At 46.8% G+C, this 25,145-nt stretch overlaps 1 protein-coding gene across 1 annotated transcript; it reads right to left on the bottom strand.

Moving 5' to 3' along the window:
• Positions 1-22,770: 22,770 nt before the first annotated feature.
• Positions 22,771-24,054, bottom strand: LOC135383823 (uncharacterized). The gene has a single exon (XM_064613140.1). The coding sequence runs from the start codon at positions 24,052-24,054 to the stop codon at positions 22,771-22,773; it is 1,284 nt and encodes a 427-aa protein (XP_064469210.1).
• Between the last annotated feature and the right edge of the window lie 1,091 nt (positions 24,055-25,145).

Here is a 25,145-nt window from a genome sequence, read left to right on the forward strand (position 1 = left end):
CATTCGATTTTCTAGATGGTCGCTGCGCATCTCAGCGTCACTGATATGCCCTTTGCAGTTCGTGAAATCTTTCTTCCATCTTATCAACCTGGTCTTGGAGTTTGTTTATCCTGCTTAAGTCTACTTCCAGATTTGTTATTCTTGTAGCCAAGGCATCAACTTTATTTTCCACGTCTATTTGTTTGGACTGGACAGCTTTGAGTTCGGTTAACATTTTCTTTTGCCCAGCGTCAAGGCGTTCAAGAAACTCCACAATATTTTGTGCTTGTTCATCCGCGGAGGTACTTCGTGTTTTAATGTCGCGTTGATTATTGGGTCCTGGGTTTGTTTCAATGTTTCCACTAGAAATCAGAATGAGGTTAATATTTATAGCGTAGCAGATGAATCACCTTCCGTGGTTAACCAAAAGCACAATACAATTACACAACTGATCTCGGGGACACGACACAGCAGCGGTTATCTGAGTAATAACCTAAGAAGTTTGGTAGGTAACGTAGGTAGGTACGTGTAGCAGATAGAACATGTCTTTAGGTAATGTCGACACGGTGTCGTGTCAGTGTCCCCGATGAAATGGTTGTGAGTGAGGCTTAAATAGGTGCTCCGTTGACGTAGTACTCCAAGGTTGCTTGACAGGGTTTGTGCATGAGACTAATGGTAGCACACTTGATTTCGTACAAGAGTGCAGAATGTCGAGCGGCCGTAGGTTCGGCGTAATCCATTCTTCTAGGTCGGGAAGCGTTTGTCTGTTCGAAGATGCCGCAGAATGGAGTGGTAGTGATAACAGCAAAACCTGTAGCAGATAGAACACGTCTTTAGGTAATGTCGACACGGTGTCGTGTCCCCCAATTCCCCGAAGCTTCTTGACTAGTTCCATCTCAAATTGAACAATCCGGTACACTTGATGTCTCGAATGAACGGGAAAAAAATATATGTTGAAGCCGTGGGTGAGTTAGGAGGAGGAGTGAGTTAGAGAGAGTTAGGAGGTTCTCTGCGCTGCGCGGTTCGGGAAACAAGAGAGGAGGAAAAAACTGCCCCTCAGAAGACGATGTCGCCGCGCGCAGGTTTGAGCCTTCCGTACTAGGCTATTTCTTGTCGCATTGTAGTAATTTCTTGATCTGCCTTTAGACCACCTAGGGCACAATAGGCACCTGGGTTAGCAGTGTTGTGTCAGTTTTTTTTGTCTGCAAAAAAAAAATTATCAAAGTTGGCTCAAAGTGCTGAAAAGCACCATATTCACTGCAACTTTGCGGGCGATGTAAAAAACTGATAACATTGAGCTTTATGCCGTTTAATTTGTCATTCATGGGGGCTATCGAATTATATATAATTTATTACTCTACTCTGTCAGGAGCGTAAGCGATACCTCTTTAAGTAGCACCATACCACCGAAAAGTGACGAATTTCGGAAGCCCTTATCTAAAAAAAAAACACCAAAAACTTGCCTCGAAAATTTTATATGTTGTAGGTAGTCACTTAGACTATGCACAGAAGAAAAATCAAAAGTCGGACTTGATCTGTAGGCGCACTGTGATTTTTTTGCCACCCCTATGCGCAGAGCACATTCAAGCGGTGGCTCCGTGTCCCGCGTGTTGCAAAATCGAATTTTCCAAAGGGTCTTTCAACTTCTGTCTTCAAATCAAAGTAATTGCTACAGTTTGAAGCCGTTCTGAGCGTTTATGTTCATAACAGTGTTGTAATCGCTGAATGTAGATTGTTGAGCAACCAGATGTGCTACACTTTTTTGCGGGATGTCACACATGCGTTGGAAGTGCTGGGAGGCCGTGAAGAACAGAATGCTTTTACTTCTTTGTAAGAGGTATATCTGTTCAGGGTGATTATAAACAAGCAGAGTTACTGTACACATTATGTCAGGAGAGACGCAGTGACTCCCAGCATTCTTTAAAACATTTCCTTTCCTACGGCTCCATGACCTCGGACGGCGGAAATCGCACAGAGGAAAGTGTCGTTGTGCAGTGTCTTACGCTGCACATTCAAGGCTAAGTCATGGTGCCTTTTGTGAACCTTACCGAAACATCCCGACTGGCGCCGCTGTCCAATATGTTCTTCGGTTCGACATGCTGCGACCATGGGAAGGTCCTACAGTCGGATTAACTCTCGGAAGACACCTTGCGCAAAGTTTCGCATCATCCTCGACTACAGAAGTGCACGGAGTACCCCTATACAGAGTATGTGAAGGCATCTGCATTACTGTACTGTGTAGTCCTCGCATCACACCTACCTTCATGGCTTCTTCGTTGTACAGCGCTGTCCGTGAGTATTGCGCTGACTACCGCCTCATACACAGGGAAAAAGTGTTTCGCACGAAGAACTTTGGCTTTGCTTCGGTGATCGCCGCAGCTGCCATAAAGAATCTGGTTCCAGCGGATCAAACCGAAGGCGTAACAGAAATGGTCTAGCTGTGTAGAAGCTGCTTCAAGTACTTCACAGCAAAGGTGGCTGGATCACAGCAAGCGGCAATGTCGTCCACATTTGAAGGAAGCTCATAGGGTGACCCGTTTGTGCACCAGCCCGACGGGGTCCAAGAAATCGTTGAGTATATTAGAGAGATATATATATGAGATACATGAGAGAAACCATTAACGTCACACCGCTGAAGTAAAGAAGGAAATCGGTGGAGGCATTTGCACAGCGCAAACACTCCCAAATACGTGAAGAAATGGGCAGAAAGACAGGCCGTAAACTGGAGACCGCTTTCGGTGTTGCCCTGCCAGGAACATCCAGGAGTAACTGCCAGGATTTCAGCGCGTTAGCATGTAACGTGAGAAGAGCCTATCAAGAAAATCGGACAAGAACCTGCCATCAAAAGTAACATTAAGGAAAGTGGCTCCTACAACAGCCTATAGCAGTTCATGACACGAGCACTCTCATCCACCCGCGCCCCGCAGGAGGCAGCGGCTTCGGCTGGTGCTTGGTGAGTGGCGCCACCACGGACCCCAGCCCCCAGTCCCAAGGTGTTACCTACCGTGCCGAGGGGATGAAAGGTGAAGGGATAGAAACCTTGAACGGTGGCGGTCGGGGCCTTGGTCAAGCTCAGGCCGACGGGTTTCCTTAAAACTCCGGGACCTTCCCACATGTATAGGCATGAAGTGTGGGCGACATTGTGGAATGCCTAGCAGTCAAACCTGCATGGTAAAACATTTCTCTTCATCTACGATCGGGGGCGGGAAACGTCCCCGGATCGAAGCCTTAAAACTGAATGAACAGTTCTTCTTGTCAAAGTACATTGTCCTGTCTTCCGACTCTTCAGAGGAAGGAAAAAATGTGCCACTTGGAAAAATGTCTCCCTTCTTTATTGAGAAGGCAGTGTCTTCGCTATCAAAACACATAAGCGAAATCAAGAAGCTACGATCTGGTGATATTCTCATCAAATGTACATCAGAAAAAGACTGCCAAAGGATCCTGACCACCAGGGAGATGCTTGGGGTCCCGATATCTGCATCCTTGCATAAAACTCTGAACACATGCCGTGGGGTGGTAGCTGTCACTGAATTAATTGACGTCCCGGTTGGAGAAATTCTTGCTAACCTAAAGGAACAAGCAGCAATTGATGTCAGGAAACTTAAGATACGGAAAAATAATGAATATATTACCACCAGAAACGTAGTCCTTAGCTTTGATCGTCCTTCGCTGCCCGATAAACTAAAAGTTGAATACCTAGCTGTCTGCAGAGGTCCGTCCATACATTCCGAACCCTCTTCGTTGTTTCAAGTGCAACCGCTTCGGGCATGCTGCTGATGCTTGCCGTGGGACGCCGTGCTGTGCTCGTTGTGGTCAGCAGGGCCATGACACGAAAGAGTGTAGAGGGCCTGATTGCTGTGTAAACTGTTCCAGTGATCACCCCTCTTACTCCAGGTCTTGCGCTAAGTGGAAATTGGAAAAGGAGATTTTGCGTATCAAGGTTACAGAAAATATCAGCTATCCTGAAGCAACGAAAAAGGTATCCCCATTCTTCACTCAAAAATCTTTCTCCGCTGTACTTCAAGAGAAACCAAAGATGGTAACAGTACACACACAGACAGACACTCCACCTAGAGCACAACAAACAACAAGTGAAGACGGGGTGAAAACCAAGCCCCACGATGAAAACACGGTAGTGACTGCGACAGCAGTCCTACCTTTGACATCACCCTCCATGGAGATGCGCTCGATGGAGTGTGATGATGATTCGAGCTCGGAGCTCTCCTTGGGGAGCACGAGCTCACCATTTCTGACACCCTCAAGAGGAAACCTCTCGAGGAGTGGTTCACTCCCCGAGATATCGGAGAAGGATTTGGCAGAGGCCAGAAGAAAAGCACGGAAGCCAAGGATTAGTCCTCCACAGAGGAGTAATACCTAGCAGCCGTACAGTAATGGCAATCCTTTTTTCCGGTCGGCAGAACAAAGCGTTGTACACCCTCTTTCTTTTTCTCGTTTCCGCTATCATGATGGGCCACACAATCCTTCAGTGGAACTGTCGCGGTCTACTCTCTAATTTAGACGACGTCCATGATCTTTTTGAGAAGCACAACGCAGTATGCTTTTATGTGCAAGAAACTTACTTGAACACACAAGTACAAAATCCGTTCCGTAGGTATAATATTTTCCGCAAAGATCGAGATGATACAACCCGTGCATCTGGCGGAGTAGCAATCATTACACGGCAAACGCTTCCAGCCAAAGAAGTTAGTCTAGTCACGGACTTGGAAGCTGTAGCAGTGCAGGTGTGTCTCGACAGAATTGTTACCATCTGTTCAGTCTATCTCCCACCATCGCAACCCATTTCACAAAAGGACATAGAAGACTTGTACAGGCAGCTTCCATCCCCTCTTATCCTTTTGGGTGATTTTAACGCCCACAATCCCCTCTGGGTCAGTAGTAGAATCGACAGTCGCGGAAAAATGCTCGAAAAATTTTTCTTGTCATCGTCTAGCTGTCTCATGAATACCGGCTTACAAACATATGTGCATACAACCACTCAATCTTTCTCTGCATTAGACCTCCCCTTTTGCAGTCCATCTCTGTTTCAGGACCTGCAATGGACTGTGGACGAGAACCCTTATGGAAGTGACCACTTCCCGGTCATTTTAAAACATCTGCAGTCTGTGAACAGTCTAACAACACGACCACCCAGGTGGAAATTGCAAGATGCAGATTGGAATAAATTTATGGAAAAATGCGACCTCTCACTAATCCCCTTTGATGTGGTGACAATAGAGGAAGCTAACAACCTCATCACCAACATTATTCTGGATGCAGCAACTGCGTCCATTCCCCAAACTTCTGGTAATCTCCCAAAGCGACCGAAGCCTTGGTGGAATAGTGAATGCCAGGAAACTCGCAAACTTCAAAACCGGGCGTGGGGCACTTTTGAGAGGTACCCCAGAACACAAAATCTCTTACTTTTTAAAAAGGCACGAGCAAAGGCCAGATGGACGCGAAAACAAGCAAAGCGATCCTCTTGGCACAACTTTGTCTCTTCTCTGTCCTCTAATACCCCATCCAAAGTGGTGTGGGACAGGCTCCGTAAAATCCATGGGGATCATGTCAGCCGCTCGGTTCCTCTTCTAGAAGTCAACGCCCAGGTATGCCAAAGCCTAGAGGAACAGGCTAATGTCCTGGGTGAACACTTTGAAAACATTTCAAGCTCTTCACACTATACAAGTGAATTTCTTAAGACTAAACAAAGAGCTGAAAAACAAAAATTTCCGTTACGTGATGGTGATGGCTTTGCGTATAACCAACCATTCACCATGGTAGAACTTTCACGCTCTTTATTATCTGCCAAAGCAACTGCTCCAGGCCCAGACCGAGTTACATATTCCACGCTTGACCACATGTCTGACTCATCAAAAAAATGTTTACTTGACTTTTTCAACCAGGTTTGGATACAGGGCACACTTCCATCCGCATGGAAAATTGCCACTGTAATACCCCTCCTGAAACCAGGGAAGGAAGCTTCAAGTCCAGGCAGTTACCGCCCTATTGCTCTTACAGGCTGCATAGGTAAGACCTTTGAGAGAATTGTGAACAGACGACTGATTCATCTCCTAAAAACAAATAACTGTATATCTCAATTCCAATGCGGTTTTCGAATGGGGTGTTCCACACTGGATCACCTCATTCGTCTACAAACAACTATTCGTGAAGCTTTTGTCAGGAGGCAGCACTATTTGTCACTTTTCTTTGACATGGAAAAAGCGTATGATACCGCATGGCGATACGGTATCTTGCAGGACCTGTATTCCTTGGGTATAAGGGGTCGTCTTTTGAAATGCATCGCTGATTTCCTTCAGCAAAGAACATTTAGAGTCCAACTAGGAACTAGTTTATCCCGTACATTTGTGCAGGAGAATGGTGTCCCGCAGGGATCTGTTCTTAACTTCACATTAATCTTGGTCAAAATTAACTCTATAGCCAGTGTCATTCCACCTTCCATATCATATTCTTTATATGTGGATGACATCCAAATATCCTGTTGTTCGGCAAGCTTGTCAAGATGTGAACGACAGATGCAGCTGTGTATAAATAAAATGGCCAAATGGTCTTCACTAAACGGGTTTAAATTCTCCACAGAGAAAACTGTGTGTGTCCACTTCGTGAGAATGAGAGGAGCCCCCCTCCCCCCCCCCCCCATTTCCACCACCCACACTCAAACCTAATGGGCAAGATGTCTCTGTGAAATTAGAGAGCAAATTTCTTGGCGTCATATTCGACTCTAAACTCACCTTCCAGTCCCATATCCAAAACTCGAAGGTGAAGTGTATAAAGTCAATGAATTTAGTGAAAATTCTCGCACACAAGTCATGGGGTGCGGACCAGGAAACTTTGCGACGTGTGTATACCTCTTGCATTCGTTCAAAGATAGATTACGGATGTGTCGTATATGGCTCCGCCCGCTGTCTGTATTGAAAATTTTAGACCCTTAGGTTTTTAGACCTAGATTTAGATTTTAGACCTAGAACTTTAGACCAACCATGCGCATACCAGGGGCTTAGGCTCGTGCTCGGTGCATTCCGAACCTAGCCGGTCGAAAGTCTATATGTTGAATCACATGAATGCTCCTTGAACAGACGGCGATTTTACCTTGGGGCATCATATGCCCAAAGAATAAGGAGCTATCGAAACCAACCAGTTTTAACCTGCGTTACAAAAATACGGTTCGGACAGATGTTTATTAACAGGCCTTCGGTCGTCCCTCCTTTCTCAATGCGAATTGAGAGGGATATTGAGCACCACGAATTTTCTTCTTTTAATTCCCAAGTTGTAGAGTGTGGTAAGAGGGTCCCACCTTGGGAACCACTTCCAAAGTCTGATACCACTTTGACAAAATACAGTAAACAGAAAACTTCTGCACGAGTACTACAACAAGAATTCGAACACTTGAGAGAAAGCTTTGGAAGTCACACCGAAATTTACACAGATGCGTCAAGCTCTAGTGCAGGAGTGACTTGTGCCATGATTTTTGGCACATTCACAAAGTCACGTCGTATTAACAACGCAGCATCTATCTTTACTGTAGAGCTTTATGCCATTGTCTTGGCACTCCAGTACATTCTTCGTGGTTGCATAAAGTCTTCGGTAATATATACAGATTCCTTGAGTCCCAGCAGTGCCATTTGTAGCAGGCACCCACAAAATAATTTTCTTGTTCAACGTACACAGTTCTGAATCAGTGCAGCACAGAAGAAGGGCTACTCTGTAATCCTCTGCTGGGTGCCCAGCCACACAGGCATACCAGGGAATGATTTGGTAGACGAAGCTGCTAGAGCTTCTACTGCAAAAGATATTACTCTGTTTGAAATACCTCAGGAAGATATCAGATGTACACTCAAGAAATCTCTCTATAAAAACTGGCAGAATTTCTGGGATACACAACAAGCTCCATCTCATTAAACCCCAGATTCCATGGAATATATTCCAAAGCCATGGACCTTTCCCAGAAAACAGATTGTCATGCGTTATACGAACAAGATTACGCATTGGCCATACATTCTTGACCCATGCATTTTTGTTTTATGGAGAGGAGCCTCCTCAGTGTACGCAATGTGGTGAGCTTCTCTCCGTCCTGCATATACTCATCACCTGTTCATACCATGAAACTCATCGTCAGCACCATTTCAGAGAGTTTTATAGACAGTTTTTACCTCTTCACCCAGCACTGTTGCTCGGTGATGAGGCTATTGTCCCTCTTAACAGAGTTCTTAATTTCTTAAAAGACACTGGCATGGTCAGTCTTCTGTAATTTTATACAGCTGTTTTATGTATTTGTAAATATGCTTTTAATTTACTTCACATATAATTTTAACGATCCTATCAGTCTCCATGCACAATTTTAACTAGTCATAATTTCACCATAGATTTGGCGCACTATGACCTTAGTAGTCCGTGCGCCATAAAACCCCGAATCATCATCATCATCCACCCGCGATGCTCTGCATAACTTACGTTACCTTCTTACCTTGTCTTATTCGCTGTCATGTTGTTTTTATTCTGTATACTGTAACTATCCTTCGATATGATCACCGTGAACAAATATATCTTTTATAATGACTCAAAAGCATTCTAAAGCATTCTGTTCTTCACGGGCTCCCAGCACTTGCAATGGATGTGTGACATCCCGCAAAAAATGTGAGCACTTCTGGTTCCTCCACAATCTACATTCAGCGATTACAACACTGTTATGAACATAAAAGCTCACAACGGCTTTAACCTGTAGCAATTACTTTCATGTGAAGACAGAAGTTGAAAGCTCCTTTCGAAAATTCAAGTTTGCAACACGCAGGACACGGTGCCACCGCTTGAATGCGCTCCGCGTATAGGGGTGGCAAAAAATTCACAGTGCGCCTACCGATCAAGTCAGACTTTTGATTTTTCTTCTGTGCATAGTCTAAGGGACTACCTACAGCATATAAAATTTTTGAGGCACGTTTTTGGTGGGGTTTTTTAGATCAAGGGTCCGAAATTCGTCATTTTTCGGTGGTATGGTGCTACTTAAAGAGGTATCGCTCACGTTCCTGACAGAGTAGAGTAACAAATTATATATAACTCGATAGCCCCATTGGCTTTATGCTGATGATGTTGTTCTTTATCGGTCAGTCAGGTCTGAAGATGACCGTACGACATTGCAGTTAGATCTCATGAAAATCCATAACTGGTGCGATGAATGGTTAATGGAGGCGAATGTGTCAAAAACAAAGTGTATGGTCTTTTCGAGGGCAAAGAAACGAATTTTGTATGACTACCACTTAAATAGTAAAGTAATTGAAAATGTAGCTAGTTTTAAATACCTAGGTGTGCATCTTACGAACGACCTGACTTGGAACAATCATATCACAGAAATATGTCATAAAGTAATCAGGTATTGGGTTTCCTACGGAGATCGTTGTATTTAGCTTCACCCACAGTTAAATTGCTAGCCTATCAGACACTCGTACGCTCTAAATTAGAGTAGGCGTCGCTGATATGGAGTCCCTATCAGAAGTACCTCATTGATGAGCTTGAGTCTATTCAGAACAAAGCTGTCCGTTTTATATATAACAAATATGACAGGCAGAGTATCACAGATTTCAAAAAAACTGCAACTCATCCCTCTCTTAGAAAAGCGAAGAAAAATACGGATACTCTCGTATAAACTTTTCCATCATGGGTCTGATTATTTGCAAATGGCTCATCACTCCTCAAGCCGAGTTGATCATTTATGTAAACTGCAAGCAGCTTTTGGTTACACTAATTACTTTTATTACTCCCCAATGCAAACATCCATTCGTGAGTGGAATGCTCTCCCTGCGAATGTTGTAGCTTCAGCATCTCATGAACATTTTGTTAAGCAGTGCGAAATGTTGTATTTATTATGATTTGTTTCTTAACTGTTTGCGTGCTATTTGTCTCATGTTCGTTTCTATTACCATTTGTTTCCTCTTTTGTCTGTTAACCCCCTCATGTAATGCCTCTTGGCATTTGAGGTATATAAATAAATAAATAAATAAATAAAATGACAAATTAAACGGCATCAAGCTCAATCTTATCAGTTTTTTACATCGCCCGCAAAGTTGCAGTGAATATGGTGCTTTTCACCACTTTGAGTCAACTTTGATATTTTTTTGCAGACAAACAAAACCGACACATCCCTGCCAATCCAGGAGCCAATTGTGCCCTAGGTGGTCTAAAGCCAGATCATGAAATTACTACAATTCGACAAGAAATAGCCTTGTAGGGAAGGCTCAAACCTGCGCGCGGGGACATCGTCTTCTGATGGGCAGTTTTTTCCTCCTCTCCTGTTTCCCGAACCGCGCAGCGCAGAGAACTCGGAATGTGTTTATTTCTCCTGACTCACCGATGGCTTCAACATATATTTTTTCCCGTTCATTCGAGACATCAAGTGTACCGGATTGTTCGATTTGAGATGAAACTAGCCTCATTGCAAGTTTTTGCAGGGTGTGATGGTGTTTCTTGGTATCTCGAGTAAGTCGGGAGGGCAGAAGAGGTCAGCTGGCAGTGTCCTGGAATCTAAACCCACGCATGCCCGCTCGAGGAAAAAGACAGGGAACGACTGCTGTAGATGTACAAAAAGCAGAAGTGTACACGGGAAGCAACGGAAGCGTCTCCAAATGAACTTAGCTTTGATTACAGCCAGAACGGGACATCTGCTCCGCGTTTTCATGTTTCTGTGAGGGTGGCGGTAGTACGCATAAATGACGTAGCAGGGGTCTGGGACCCTTACTTGACAAAACAATGTGTGTGCCACTGACTTGGCTGCAAGCGTGGAGCTCTCCTGCGTACTCTTAGAAGGTAGATAATCTTGCCACCCACACACACTTCTCAGAACTATTATTTGTGATTTGGATGCCCATATGTGTAACGTGGAAAGAGGGAACGAAAACAGCCAATGGTCCTCTGGTCCAGCATCAGCTTTGACTTTTGATTGGTTTATAAGTCGGGGAAAGTGAGTTTCGCCACTTTATCTAACTATGATTGGTTTATTCTGTTCACGTCATAGGGTAGGCGGGGAATTGTGTGACCATGACACCTAGGTAAGAAACAGGGAAAGGTAACCGAAACGGTAACATAAACGGAAACGGTATTACACCTGAAATATAGCAGGTAACGGTAACGGAAACGGATATCGCACAGTAAGAATACCTGAAACAGAAACGGAAACGGCAATAATTTACGGTGATAATTCGGTACGGCAGGACCGGAATTATTGCAATTCTTCACCATATCATGGATATAAATTTATGAAATAAACCTCAATGAAGCAAACTAAAATTAACTGAAGAACTAAAATTAAAATGAACTGTCAAACTGGAGCATATAAGTAAGTAGTATAGGCCTCCGGGACTAACCGGGCGGCGCCACCGTTTTCGTCCCCTAGCGGGATGTCGCTGCAACTCTCGATAGAATCATAACAGACGCGCCAAGCACGTTTCGCCCGGGAAGTATGGATGTCATCGTGTTACGCGCGGGCTTCAAAGAAATAAACAGCGAAGGTTTCTTTAGAACAAGTACCGTCAACAGAGGAAGTGCCTTGGTTGATGCACGTCATGTGTATGCCGTGGAGGAGCACTTGTGGGGCAGCAGTTCGGACATCGTGGCGAAATGCACAGCGGAAACGAAACTAAACTGCTCATACGACATCCAAATAGAGGCAACATTGAACGAAAATGTTTTGATCGGGCACCTTTTGTTGCCATCTGTCAGGGATCGTTTGTCGCGAACGTCATGAATGGCATCACAGCTTTCAGGCTCCCGGCAAATCAAGCAAGCAGCATGTACCTGTAAAGCTCGACTCGATGGGCTTTGCAACCACGTAGCGGCGGTGGTTTTGCACATGAATAGATGTGACAGTGCCGCCTGCACCAGTTTACCACAGCGTTGGGGGAAGCCTGCTAAGAACCCGCTGAAAAAATTTGCGACGATCGACAAGCTTTTTCCAGGTAACTCGACCAGCGCATGTCGTTCGCGATGGTTGCGATTTGTATGTCACCGATTCTTGTTCAAGCGAGTAAGATTAGTGACAGCCTTGCAAGTGTGTGAGCCCTTGCACCCAAGAATTACAATGGCACAACAGTACAGCTTATGGTTTGTTTACGCCACGCCAGGTTCTGAAACATATACAACTGGGCGTGAACTTGAACCGGCTCTTCAGGAAGCTGTATTGGAACATTTTCCAGACGTCAAGTGCGCCATCCGCGACCTTTTGCAAGCTGACGCAAAGTACGAAGTACTTCTTCAAGTGTCAAATATGTGCTTGATGAGCTTTGGACACTGCGTCACAGAAAGTTGAGCAAGATGCAATAAGGTCCCTGTTACACAAGATTTATGAGCGGGAAAGGGGGGACACCCTATGTTACAACTATATGTGCTCACATAAACTATTTCAGTGAAAATATTGCAAAAGACAGCTCAGACCTCATTGAAATTTGCTGCCAGACTGTACAGCAGTATACCTGTCACAGAAATGGCACAGTGAAAATGCACTTCGAATTTCAAGCACACAAGCTCATGTCATCTTGAGAAGCAGGGCTCGAAATGAGACTGAAATATTAGAAAGGCTAAAGAAAAAGTCGCAACCTCTGCATGTTCGGTCAATTCAGTATGGATGTAAAATGAACACACACACACACACACACAGTACGACTGTGTTTTGAGAACGTACTAAGTGTGCCAGGTCACCGTCAGCTTTCTTGTAATTCATTGTGCATCCACCGACACAGCATCCAGCGCCGGCTCACCGTTTCCCCTTTTTCGTATTAGGCTCGTTACACTTTGATACGGCAGCCATCGGCCTTAGTGCAGCTTCGGCGTCCATCTTGGAATAGAAAGCGTTGGCGTTTCTGCTATGTGTGACAGGGTGCCAGCGATCCAGCCGCGAACGCGCAAGCGGCGCCACTGATCCCTATAGTAATAGGCGGGATAGCGGATTGAGGGTGCAACTGTACGGTCACCGGCCGCCATCTTGCGAAGCTCAAAACATTGCCGTCCGCGACTCAGCTGCATATTCTGCATGCGTCTTTGCGTAGCATTTTTGTGGTGTCATGCCTGCCTGCTGTGGTTATGGGTGTACGGCCCGTACTGGCAAGATAACGGGGAATACATTTCACAAGTAAGTGACTTAGTTTTACTAATAAATGTGATTTTTTAGTCCACGAGCGGGGCGACAAAACGTTGCTGTTGAAGCATGTGCGCGGCACTTTGTGACTCATATCTCAAGATCTAAACGTTAAACTTTAAGCAGTACGTTATCTGGATAGAGTCATTGTGGTAGTCCAGACTTCCTGTAGTTCACGGGTATGGTCTCGGCACGTAGCAGGCGTTGAACTGCGCTTGTCAGGTGTGGGGTCTACGGCTCAGTTCGTTGGTCACGGTATCGATGATTGCTTGCTTGGGTCAGCCTTGTCATCTCTGCTGTAACTGATGGCATAAATTGTTCAATGCAGGTTCCCTTGTGGCGGCATTGCCAGCGCCATCACATCAAGGCGCGAATAATAAATAGCCTTGCCTCGCTCAGCCCGAGCTCTCGCTCTGACCTGGCAATTCCACCGCCATGTTGTTGTCTGGTCTCGTTAGTCTTCAGTAGCACTACAGTGGTGACCCGGACAATACCTTGGACAATACCTGACGGACCTGGACATGGCAGTCGTCAATTCCTCCGGCTTCTCGGAACTGCCCGCTCCGCCTGTTTCCCAGGTCAGCTTCGAAAGCTCCGCCCACGCCTTGTCTCAGCAGGTTCGTCACCTTACCCAGCTGGTCGCAAACCTTTTATGCCGACCAAGATCATCAACTTCCTGCCGCGCTGACCATCGCGCAGACTCCCCATCGGTCCCTGCGCGTTCCTGCTCCCGAACCTCCAGCAGACTTTGTCGCTACCACCACCGTTTCGGCGCCGATGCACAACGCTGCCTCCTACCTTGCTCGTGGTCGCGACAGCCGAAAACCCTTTCCACGACAAGCGCGCACGAGTCCACCAGCAGCCGCCTTTTCCACATCATTGACCGTACCACCGGGATGCGCTTCCTCGTTGATACGGGCGCGGAAGTAAGCGTCATACCCGCCGACAAATTTTCACGCTGACCCCGACAGCAGTGCTTCAGCTTAAGAGCCGCCAACGCCTCTACCATACCCGTTTACGGCCAACGGTCTCTAACCCTCAACATCGGGCTCCGAAGCGATTTTAAGTGGCTTTTTCTTGTCGCCGACGTCACCCCAGCAATTCTCGGAGCAGATTTTCTCAACAGTTTCAAGCTGCTCGTTGACGTCAACGGCAGGCGCCTCATTGATCGCTCAACGTCCCTGTCAGTCTGCGGCCTTAACCTCCCTGCACCACCATCCCGAGTACTATCTTGCGCTGCGCCGGACGTCCCCTTCGCCTCTATCCTGAAGGATTTCCCTGCGTTGACTCAACCACCCGACTGGACGAAACCCGTACAACACGACGTTGTTCACCACGTTTCCACCCGTGGCCCACCAGTTCACTTCCGCCCGCGGCGCCTCGCACCCGAAAAGTTCCGCGTGGCAAAGGCAGAATTTGACCACATGCTTGAACTTGGTATCATCAGGCCATCATCCAGTACGTGGGCTTCGCCGCTGCACATGGTGCCAAAGAAGACCGGGGACTGGCGCCCGTGCGGCGATTATCGCGCATTGAACAAAGCAACCATCCCTGACCGCTATCCCATCCCGCACATCTTGGACTTCTCAGCTCATCTGGAAGGCGCCACCACGTTCTCGAAAATAGATCTCGTCCGCGCTGACCATCAGATTCCTATGGCAGAGGAGGATATACCAAAAACCGCCATTACGACCCCATTTGGCCTGTTTGAGTTCCTTCGAATGCCCTTTGGCTTGCGGAACGCTGCCCAGACTTTTCAGAGGTTCATCGACAACATCATTCGCGGATTACCATTTGTCTACGCGTACATGGATGACCTCCTCGTCGCAAGCCGCTCTCCAACAGAGCACGAACATCATCTTCGGGCACTCTTTACCCGCTTACAACAGAGCGGCATCATTATCAACGCCGCTAAGAGCGAATTCGGAGTCGGAGAACTCGACTTCCTTGGCCACCATGTCAACAGCCAGGGCATCATGCCTTTACCATCCCGAGTCGCTGCCATTCAAGACTTCCCGCAGCCCGTTTCCGTGACCAAACTACGACAATTCTTGGGGCTGGTGAATTTTTATAGGCGCTTTGTGCCATCATGCGCAGCCAAACTGAGTCCCCTCGAGGCTCTGCTCTGCACCAAGCGCTCGAAACACTCTGTGCTGGTTTGGACCCCTGAAGCGGCAGCTGCCTTCCAGGCAATCAAACAGGCAATCGCTTCGTCGTCCCTTCTATTCCATCCTCAACACGTCGCCCCAACGTCCATCATGGTCGATGCCTCCAGCACAGCTGTCGGCGCCGTCCTCCAACAACGTATCTCTGGCGCTTGGCGCCCTCTAGCATTCTTTTCACGCAAGATGAAGCCCCAGGAGACTCGCTACAGTGCCTTCGGTCGCGAGCTCCTGGCCATATATCTCACCGTCAAGCACTTCCGCCATTTCTTGGAGGGCCGACAATTCACTGTATTCACCGATCATAAGCCCCTCGTCTACGCATTTTCTTCATGCGGCACAAGCTACACCCCTCGTGAGACCCGCCACCTCGCATTCATCTCGGAGTTCACCACAGACGTTCAGCACATCAGTGGTGCAGATAATGTGGTGGCGGACGCTCTCAGTCGCGTCCAAGCCCGCTCAGCCCGAGCTCTCGCTCTGACCTGGCAATTCCACCGCCATGTTGTTGTCTGGTCTCGTTAGTCTTCAGTAGCACTACACCCTCATAGCCACCCACAACATTTAAAAAAGTGTGTGGTGAATGTCAGGCGAAAGGACTGGACGCCTTCGAGGACATCACTGGTCTGCAGCAAACATTTTAAAGACAGGTGCTTCGACAGAACAGGGCAAACCGCTCGAATGAGGCCTGACTCTGTGCCCAACAAGTTCGACTTCCCAGAGCACCCAAAAGAAAGTAATAATGCATGCGTCATATGTAGAGGCCGGATTTATATGCACTAAAAGCTGGTTGAACAAACATGCATGAAAATTTCATTAATCTTGCTCAGAATATGCACCTCTAGAAATTCACTTGCATGCATTTAAAACACGCAACAAATTCACCTGGGCAAAAGTATCTTACTTTATGCAGTGTACAAAAAGCATGCAGAGTTGAAAGCATAGATCGAGAAGTTACCAGTCAAAAGGAACTCCCTACGAAATTACCGTGTGAAAAATGTAACTAAGTTAATTACAAAGTTATTGAGCCCGAAACGTAACTCGCAGTTACGAAGTTACATAAAAAAATAACGATTTACTCCCAAGTTACTTCGGACACAAAATAGCATTACACATGTGCAGCGCGTGTGAGGAGTTGAGTTCGACCCTGAGATGCCTGCGTTGAGTTTTCGTTTATGTCCAACAATGCGAACGCTTTGCATCTTATTTCCTGTGGGCACACAATGGTTCAGCTTCATTTCAATAGCAGCGGTTCTTACTTCCTGAACACTGTCATTGACTGAACATCACGTTTTATGACATAAATTGTCATGGAAGAACCGGAGAGAAAGCAAGAAAACAAGTGGACGTGAGTGAAAAGCGAATTAAAAGTATCTTGGAACTTAGCTTAAGTTACTTTGGCAAAGTTACCTGAAAAAGAAATGAGTTCCTCTGAAAGTTACCACGGCGCAAAAGTAGAGAATTAAGTTATAAGTTACCAAAAAAAGAACTTAGTTACAGTAATGAGTTTCCTCGAACTCTGGTTGAAAGTGTGTATTTGCATGAAAGTCTAGCCTCTATGAATCATGTTCCCTAGTTAAGAGTTTCAAGCGATGGTTGATGATTGGAATCAGTACTGCATGAAGGGCACCTTAAAGCTGCAACTAGTCCAATATATGAAAACACTCCTGAATTATTCATTCATGTGCCGTTAAAAGCCACTCCATATTGGATAGGACAGTACTAAGGTGGGCAAAAGTATATAAAGAAAAAAGTATTGCATGAAAATTTTGCCTAACATACAAACTCGTATTAGTGGGACATACAAACACACCGGCCACATGTCTCTTTGCTGCGTTCCAGCATGTTTACTTTACTTAGAGACAATAAACAATTTTTCAACCTCGAATGTCTACTCTTTATTCTCCCTGCTTAAGTTTGCGACAATATATGTTTGAATGCAGCCCAAATGAAAACAATGTCATCCGTCTGATCAAAGAAATTTCCCAGTGCTACAGCAGTATCGGACTGTACCCCCTTGCCAAGGAATATACAGAGAAGGTGACAGCCAGCCCTCATCTGCGAAAGAAATTGTCAATGTTGATCATATTCAACAACCAGTAATGCACTCTGCCCACTTACCTGGTTGACTGCTTCAAACTGGCTGTTGCAACTGGACTTGTGATACTTTGATGTTGGAGGTTTCACCACAAGACCTTGCTACTTAGCCTTTTTATGACTTATTCACTCTACCTGTAGTAACTTTTAACTGTGTTTACCGCCATTTACTTCCCCAGTGCACATATTTCTAGTCGATATGTTTTTACAGTCATATAGCCTTTATATCACATATCATTCTAGTCCTCTGGAAGTGCTTTAGTGCCGTTCGGCATTTCGTGCCATAGCTAGTCATATCTAAACTTCCTGTGCAAAGCATATTAAGGTGGTTACATAAACAAACGTGCCAAACATTCCCTGGCATTCCACACCCCCGAGCAGAAAGGAAATGGGAGAAACACGGGAAGCAACACGCTGCACACGCTGACAGACGACAAAGGAAACGTAACACAACAAATACAACATCACACAAAACCAGCAAATCACATAATCGAAGTTCAAAGTACAAAATTGGAACGACACGACCTCACACGAGTACAAAATAGACAGGAAATAACATGTATGTGACGGGATTTCACACAAAAAACGTAAGGAATCCAATCACGAGGGATTTCTGCAGCGATCCGTGGCAAAATTTTAGCGAAGCAGCAAGGGAAGCGCTCACAATCAGCAAAACTTGTCACAGCTTACATGCATTCCAATGGGCTGTAATGGCTCTTTTGAGCACCGCAATATGGCGGCCGGTTGGCGTACCCTTTCCCGAGATACCCTCACCCATCCGCTATCCAGCCTTTATACACAGAGATCAGTGGGCGGTGTCGCTTTGAGAAACTCATATGAGAACCGGCCTATAGACACATAGGCGGCGCCAGGGCCGTCGTCTGCTAGCTTTCTATCTAGAGTTGCCGCCTCTCTCCGCAAGGGGGACAGGAAACTTTAGCGCCGGAGGCCTATACAGTGAATAGAAGAAGCATAGTTCTTATGCGCTGATGGTGACCTGGAAGTTGCAAGCGTGAGTAAGATTACTGGAAACCATGTTCATATTAGCTGTTCACAGAAATCACGTACCTACATGTGTATTTTGAATAAACGTTGATGAACCTCCCCACTCTCTAAAGTCAAAATAAAGTTGTTGTTTGAAAAACGTTGTCTCTTGTATGCATGTATCCCTGGAGTCCTCAAAATAGACTTCAGAACCTAGAGGGATTAAGTTTTGTCACGGTCTCAATGGTCTTTTTTTTAAAAAAGAAAGGAAAGAAAAGAAAGAAGGAAAACAAAAAGGCTGGAGGGTGGGGCGGTACCGAAAACCGAAACATAACGGAAACGAAAGCACCACTGGTGGTAACCGAAACAGAAAGAAATAAGGACCGGGTCCCACAGCTTTATGCGAGCAGCAGCAGCAAAGCAACAGCGGTGCGGCAGCAGCAACACGGCAACATGGCAGCAGAGCAGCTTTCTGCAGCCGCAGCTCTGCTGCTGGAGGCGTCCCATAGCTTCGGTTTGAATTAGTGCCAGCATCAGCTTAGGAAACACAAAACATGTTGGCAACTGCGGCATTGTTTACATTTCGCACGTTCCGAAGGCGTACGCAGCAGCTAAGCCCACACCCACCCAGTACGCACACCCAGGTACGCAATACTAGGTGAAATGCGTTTGTGTGAGAGATATATTGTGGTGTGGATTTGTAGCTCATAAGTGGACTCTGAGATGAATGTGGTGGTGGTCTGAGCCTCATATTACCTGATTGGCTCTTCGTTTATGTGTACATAGTTTCGTGACATTCAACGTAGGTTCGTCCCACTGCTGTGCAGAACAGTCCTGGCTGTGGTTGTGTGTAGATTCTTCTACGGGATTTTGTCATATCAATATCGCTTCGTTACTAGTATTCTATATTTTGATTTACCGTGACTATCAAATGCGTACGTTGCTCTTAGTGAAATAAAATTGTCTAACGAAAACAACGGCCCCTTCTACTAGTCTTCACTGCTTTCTACCTGTTTTCACAAGGAATGGGTTCATTATCTCTGTCAAACTTTTTTTGTGTGTGAACATTGTCTATCGCTATCTGACCCCTTTCAAGGGTCAGTTTCATTTACAACAACCTAACTCGCAAGTCATCGACCCTCACAACAGATGTGGTCGGTATGGTTTTCACACAGCATAGACGTGAAAGTAATTTGCTCGTATATTATCAGGTCACGGGTTTTGAAGTATTTTCCAGAAAACAAGCGAACATGTTAGCTACAGATCTGGTACACAACATATATATCACGTAGGGTCGGTGGAACACTTTATTGAACCTTATGAACGTAATTATGTCCTGAAAACGCACTGCAGGCACTCCTGATGGTTGAACAGTCGCTCCAAACTACTGGCAATCACAAGCGTGTCCAGATCTTCAGAAACAAATCACAGAACAACAAGACACAAACCTTCTGCCGTCACTCACCGCCCTGCTAACTGTCGGACGAAAACAATATCAACTGAGCTCCTGATTGGCTTGCGAGACCTGCTACTCAGGCTGCAGAGCAACAAGGCAGCACAGCAACCAAAAATTCGGATACGGGAGCAGCAGGGAATTTCTGCAGCTCGGCAGCGCTGCTGCTCTCGCCCAGTGCTATGCGACTGCTCTGCTGCTGCTGCTCAAATTGAGGCTATGGGACCCGGCGTTGAGGGCCAGTAACGGAGGTGGTAACGGAAACAAAAAGATTCCGTCACCTTTCCCTCGTTAGAAACCTTTTTTTAAGCAACACAACAACAACTTTATTACAAGGTGATGACTGGGGAGTTTCATCGCCAGGCAATGTGGGAGAGGAACCAATCGTAACAGGTGAAGCACCTCGATTTCTTTGATGGGCTGCTTTACGTAATGCCAGTTGAGACCAGGCCAGTAAGTCAGAGGGTTCACAGCCAGGAACACGTTGCACCGAGTGATTGTCAGAATAGGACAGATATGGCTGAAAGTACGGAAAGGGTACCGCGAGTAGAACGTTCGGTAGCTAAGGAGAAATAGTTGGAAAAGCTTCGGCTCGAACGTGTGAAGTTAGTGCTACAACTATATAGTGCACCAGAACGTAGCACGGGTGAGACGAGCTCTAATCGAGGGGAGTCTAGAGACAGTGGCGACGAAATCCTAAAATATTCACAGCTTATGCGAGGGGTACTAACGGTTATGCCTGATTCGGAGCCCAGGGCGCTGTCGTGGTTTGATGACGTTCAAACTATGTTTCGCTCATTCAGGGTCCCCGAAGTAATCAAAGGCGCAATTGTAATGCCGTTCCTAACCGAGAAAGTTCGCGCAGCTGTGTCACGTAGAAGAAAGGACAAACTAATAAGCTACGAGGAACTAAAGAAAAAAGTGCTGTCGGAGATGGGGCTTTCCCCTGCGGTGCACTGCAGGATGTTTCGTACGGCGGTTGTTTCGTTCGAAGAAAATCCTGATCAGTTCGTTACGATGTAGGGAGGTTGTCGATTATGCCCACCGAAGCCCATCGAGATGCGGAGATGAGACCAGACAGGTACCAAGAACCCTTGATTTTAATGCCACGTCTTGACACGTTAAAGTGCAGCTCCGCTGCTGTTCCGAAAGTATGAAGACGAACTGTGATATTCAGAACCGTGGTCCCAACTTCATTCATAAACGCACATTGCTTTCCAAATTTCCATACTCCTTCGTGAGAAATTTGAGAAAACTACCGGGCGGCGGTTCCACTTGTGACGTCATACTTGGAACTGCGCGGATTGGATAGCCACACCTAGCCAGCTCTGCCTGGCAACCAGTTCGTGTTTACACTCCGTCATGGCCGCTGTATCGTGCTGAAACAGCTGTCACGAGCTATCGGGGACCACCGCACCGTTTTATTATGTTTCTTATAAGGAATACTTCGTCTTCGAGCACGTTCTCGTTCTTAATAGCTTTGGTGGTGCTGTTTGCACGCGCAGCAAGTCCGCGCAGAGTGCGCTGCCAAAGCTATTGAGAATGCGTAAGTGTACGTCACACGTTAGGTGTTAGGTCTTGTTGGTAGCATGAAGCACAGTGCGGGCACAGAATGTCCGCTCACGACGGCCGTCGTTGCACAACGAGGCCATCCTGTAAGGCTTGTTAAAGAAGACCGGCAAAACTATCTTTGAGGCTATTAACGACAGCAATTATCACGGAACACACCCAAAACATTCACCTTCGCCCATAGGTCTCCGCCATCGCATCGACGATTTGGCGTTAGCCAAGCCACGAGCGCGGCTAAGCCAGGACGAAACCGGGATTGGTCAGGGTTTGCCGACCACAGGACCGCCGTGCCAGGAAAATTTAACGAATTGTTTTCTTAAAAACTACAAACAAATGGGTGAAAATTTTTCACATGTATGCTCCCTGTGCGGAAACGAACACACAGCCCAAGCATGGCTCCATTCTGTCGCAGTCGAAAATCGGCGGAGCTGAGCTTTAAAGGTGAATGCGAGAATAAAAAAAATAAAGCCCCAACAAAACAAAGTACGCGGCCCCGTGCTCTCAGTCCTTCGTCGTCTTCTTGCTTGTTTTTGTACAATTTTAGACATCCTCCCCCGACGAATGAGTGGTAGCTCATTACGTCGATGCCTCGAGAGGATATAACAGCTGTACAGGACGCCTCGTCTCGTTGCCTGACGGAAGCTTGATAGTGCAGGACCGAATTTTATTGTCACGGCCAGTGTGAAGAGTCAAAATTCGTACGGTCTTCCAGAGGTGGCGTCCGGTCTTATCGTCATGAAGTAGGACCAAGTCCCCCGGCTGCGATTCTTTGACGGTGCTGCCAGCGGCGAGTCAGGTCTGCTGGCGTTGATGTTGGCGGTCCTTTATCCTGGCTGCTTGGAAGAGCCGTCAACCGTCGTCCTATTAGTAGATGGGCCGGCGTTAGTGCCGCCGGTTCATCCGGTGATGCGTGCAAGTAAGTCAATGGACGCGAATTTATACAGGCTTCAGCATCGTGGAGTACGGTCATCAGTTCCTCGAACGTCAAGAACTGTCTTCCTAAAACTCTTCGTAGGGAATCCTTTATTGCGCGTACGAGACGTTCCCACCAGCCGCCCCACCATGCTGCTTTCTCAACTATAAATTTCCATTTGACACGGTGGACGGCGACGAAATCTTGTACGTCACAAGGTGAGATGTTCTTGTGTAACTCTTCAATATCCCTCGACGCTTTTTTGAAGGTCAGCGCGTTATCCGAGTACACAGTCTTTGGCAGTCCTCTACGCTCTGCAAATCGCCGGAATGCCATGAGAAACGATCTGGCGGTGAGGTCGGAGACCAATTCCCAATGCACTGCCCCCGTTACCGCGCAAGTGAACAACGCGATATACGCCTTCACAAGTTCTCTGCCATCCCGCACCATCAATGGTCCGGCGAAGTCCACTCCCACAGTTTCAAAGGGTACACTGGGCGTTGACTCGGTCAACGGGTAGCGGAGCGATCGGTGCAGAGGCAGCCTTCTGACGGAAGTGGGCACAGCCACGGCATTTGAAAATGACCTTTTTTGCCAGCCGACGGCCTTGCGGAACCCACCACTTTTCCCGTATTTCATTCAACGTGGCTCGCAGCCCACCATGTAGTGTCCGCGTATGGGCTGAATCTCCAACCAGCATCGTGAAGTGATGTTCACGGGGTAGTAGTACTGGACACTTAGCAGTGTCTGCCTCAGGCCCAAACTGAAGCCTAGTCTTTAGGCGTACGACGCCTTCGTCGTCGAGGCAGGGTCGCAGTGAGGCGATTTTTGATTGAAGTGAGACCGGCTGACGCTCTTTCAACCGGGATAACTCCTCTGCGTAACTCTCACTTTGTGTCTGCTTCTCCCAGTAGAGCACGGCTCTTCGTAGCTCTTCGGCGGTCAGCCAGGAGAAGCTCAGTCTCGTTGATCTTCGTGTGTTACGGACAAACCGGAGAACCCATGCCGTGACTCTTAGCAGCCGCCTACAAGTACTGAAACTCTCGACATTAAGAAGGGGCGATGGGCTTGATGAAATCTGCAAGACTGTTGCTTTCAAGGTTCGTTCTTCGTCTGCCTTCACGTCCCATTCAATATCGTTCGCTGGCCAGGTCGTAGGATCGTCGATTAGCCAATGTGGTCCGCACCACCATGTGGACTTTTCGGAGAGTGTTCGTGCTGGCATCCCTCTGGCGAGACAGTCTGCAGGGTTAGTCGCTTCTGGGCAATGATTCCACCGTTTTGTGTCCGTATTCTGCTGAACTTCCTGAACACGACTGCTGACGAATTCCTTCCCTTCACTAGGGGGCTTCCGGATCCACCACAGGACGATCGTCGAGTCTGCCCACAAGTAGTATTCAAATGCAAGACCAGACCAGATCCGCTCTAGGTAGCTTAGCATCCTGAACCCAATCACCGCACCCATCAGTTCTAAACACGGCAGTGTCATCTGATTGAGTGGAGCCACACGTGACTTCGTGAAGATGAGCGTGGACGTCACGAATCCGCTCTTTTCAGCCCGCAAGTATGCCACGGCACCATAGCACTTCGGGCTGGCGTCGCAGAGGATATGGACTTGCAGGTCCTCGGCGCCACACGGGGGTAAGCAACGGTCTACAGTGACGTTGATCAGCTCTTCACACCAGTCTTGCCAGGGTCGCTGCTTGTCGGGTGGCACCTCCTCGTCCCAACTGATCTGTTCAACCCATAGTGACTGAAACAGCATCTTTGCCCACAACAGTAAACGGGTTCAGGAGGCCAAGAGGATCGTAGATTCTAGCCGATGTCTGCAGGACGTTACGTTTAGATCCAGGTGAATGTGCAAAGGAACTAATTACTCCGTCCAAGCTGCAGGCGAGCTGGTCGTCTTTCGTATTCCATATCATGCCTAGCACCTTTGTAGTGAGGCGATCCTTTTCGTTCGCTGCACCTCGTTTATCCGTAGAGAATATTTCTTGAAGCTCACAAGAGTTGGATGACCACTTCCGTAGGCACATCATGGCTTGGTCCATGATGACATTTGAGTCTTCAACGCACACTCAAAGGTAGCGGCGCCCGTTAACAAGTCGTCGACATAGAACGATGTCGAAAGTGTGTTCGCGGCACTTCTTAGTTCCCCATCCATCATCCTAAAGTGATGGTGAAGCGTAGCTGTCAGTAAAAAGGGACTGGCCGTCGTTTCGAACGGCACACGTGTCATGCGCCATTCAACCATTCTGGCACCTTGACTGATGACCATTGCTTGTTTTTGTACAATTTTACACAACGATTAAGCAGAAAGACGAAACAGGAGTCCAGTTCGCAACAATGCTAAACAGTTACTGGGAAATCGACGTAAAAAGTAGAAAAGTAACGGAGTTTGAGCAGCTAATGCAGCTAGTAGCTGCGGACCAAATCAAGTTGGTTATGAACGAGAGTATGAGGTCCTATGTAGCTCTCAATGAGTCGGAAAAGTGGCTGAGCACAGAGGATCTCACAAAGCTGGCTGAGAGCCACGAAGAAAGTAAAGCTACACTCTAAATTGTTTCACACCTTTAAAGGTGTAAAATTGGTGTATTAACAAAGATCACCACCCCTTTCACACCCTACAACTTTGTTTTGGAAGTTCCTGAGGGTGTAACAATGGTGTACTACACCCTCAGGTGAAATATGGTGATAAGTGTGTCGCCTGGGTGTAGGAAAGGGGTATGTTTATTTTGGTTCACATGAACAAAAGTAAATGTATACAACAACCGGGAACGGGAAGTTACATTACAAAAGTGCATGGCGTGGATTTACAACACGTCTACCATCTACAGATTTAGAAGATCTGTTGAG

The sequence above is a fragment of the Ornithodoros turicata genome, chromosome 1 (assembly GCF_037126465.1).
Source record: "Ornithodoros turicata isolate Travis chromosome 1, ASM3712646v1, whole genome shotgun sequence".
Classification (NCBI taxonomy): domain Eukaryota; kingdom Metazoa; phylum Arthropoda; class Arachnida; order Ixodida; family Argasidae; genus Ornithodoros; species Ornithodoros turicata.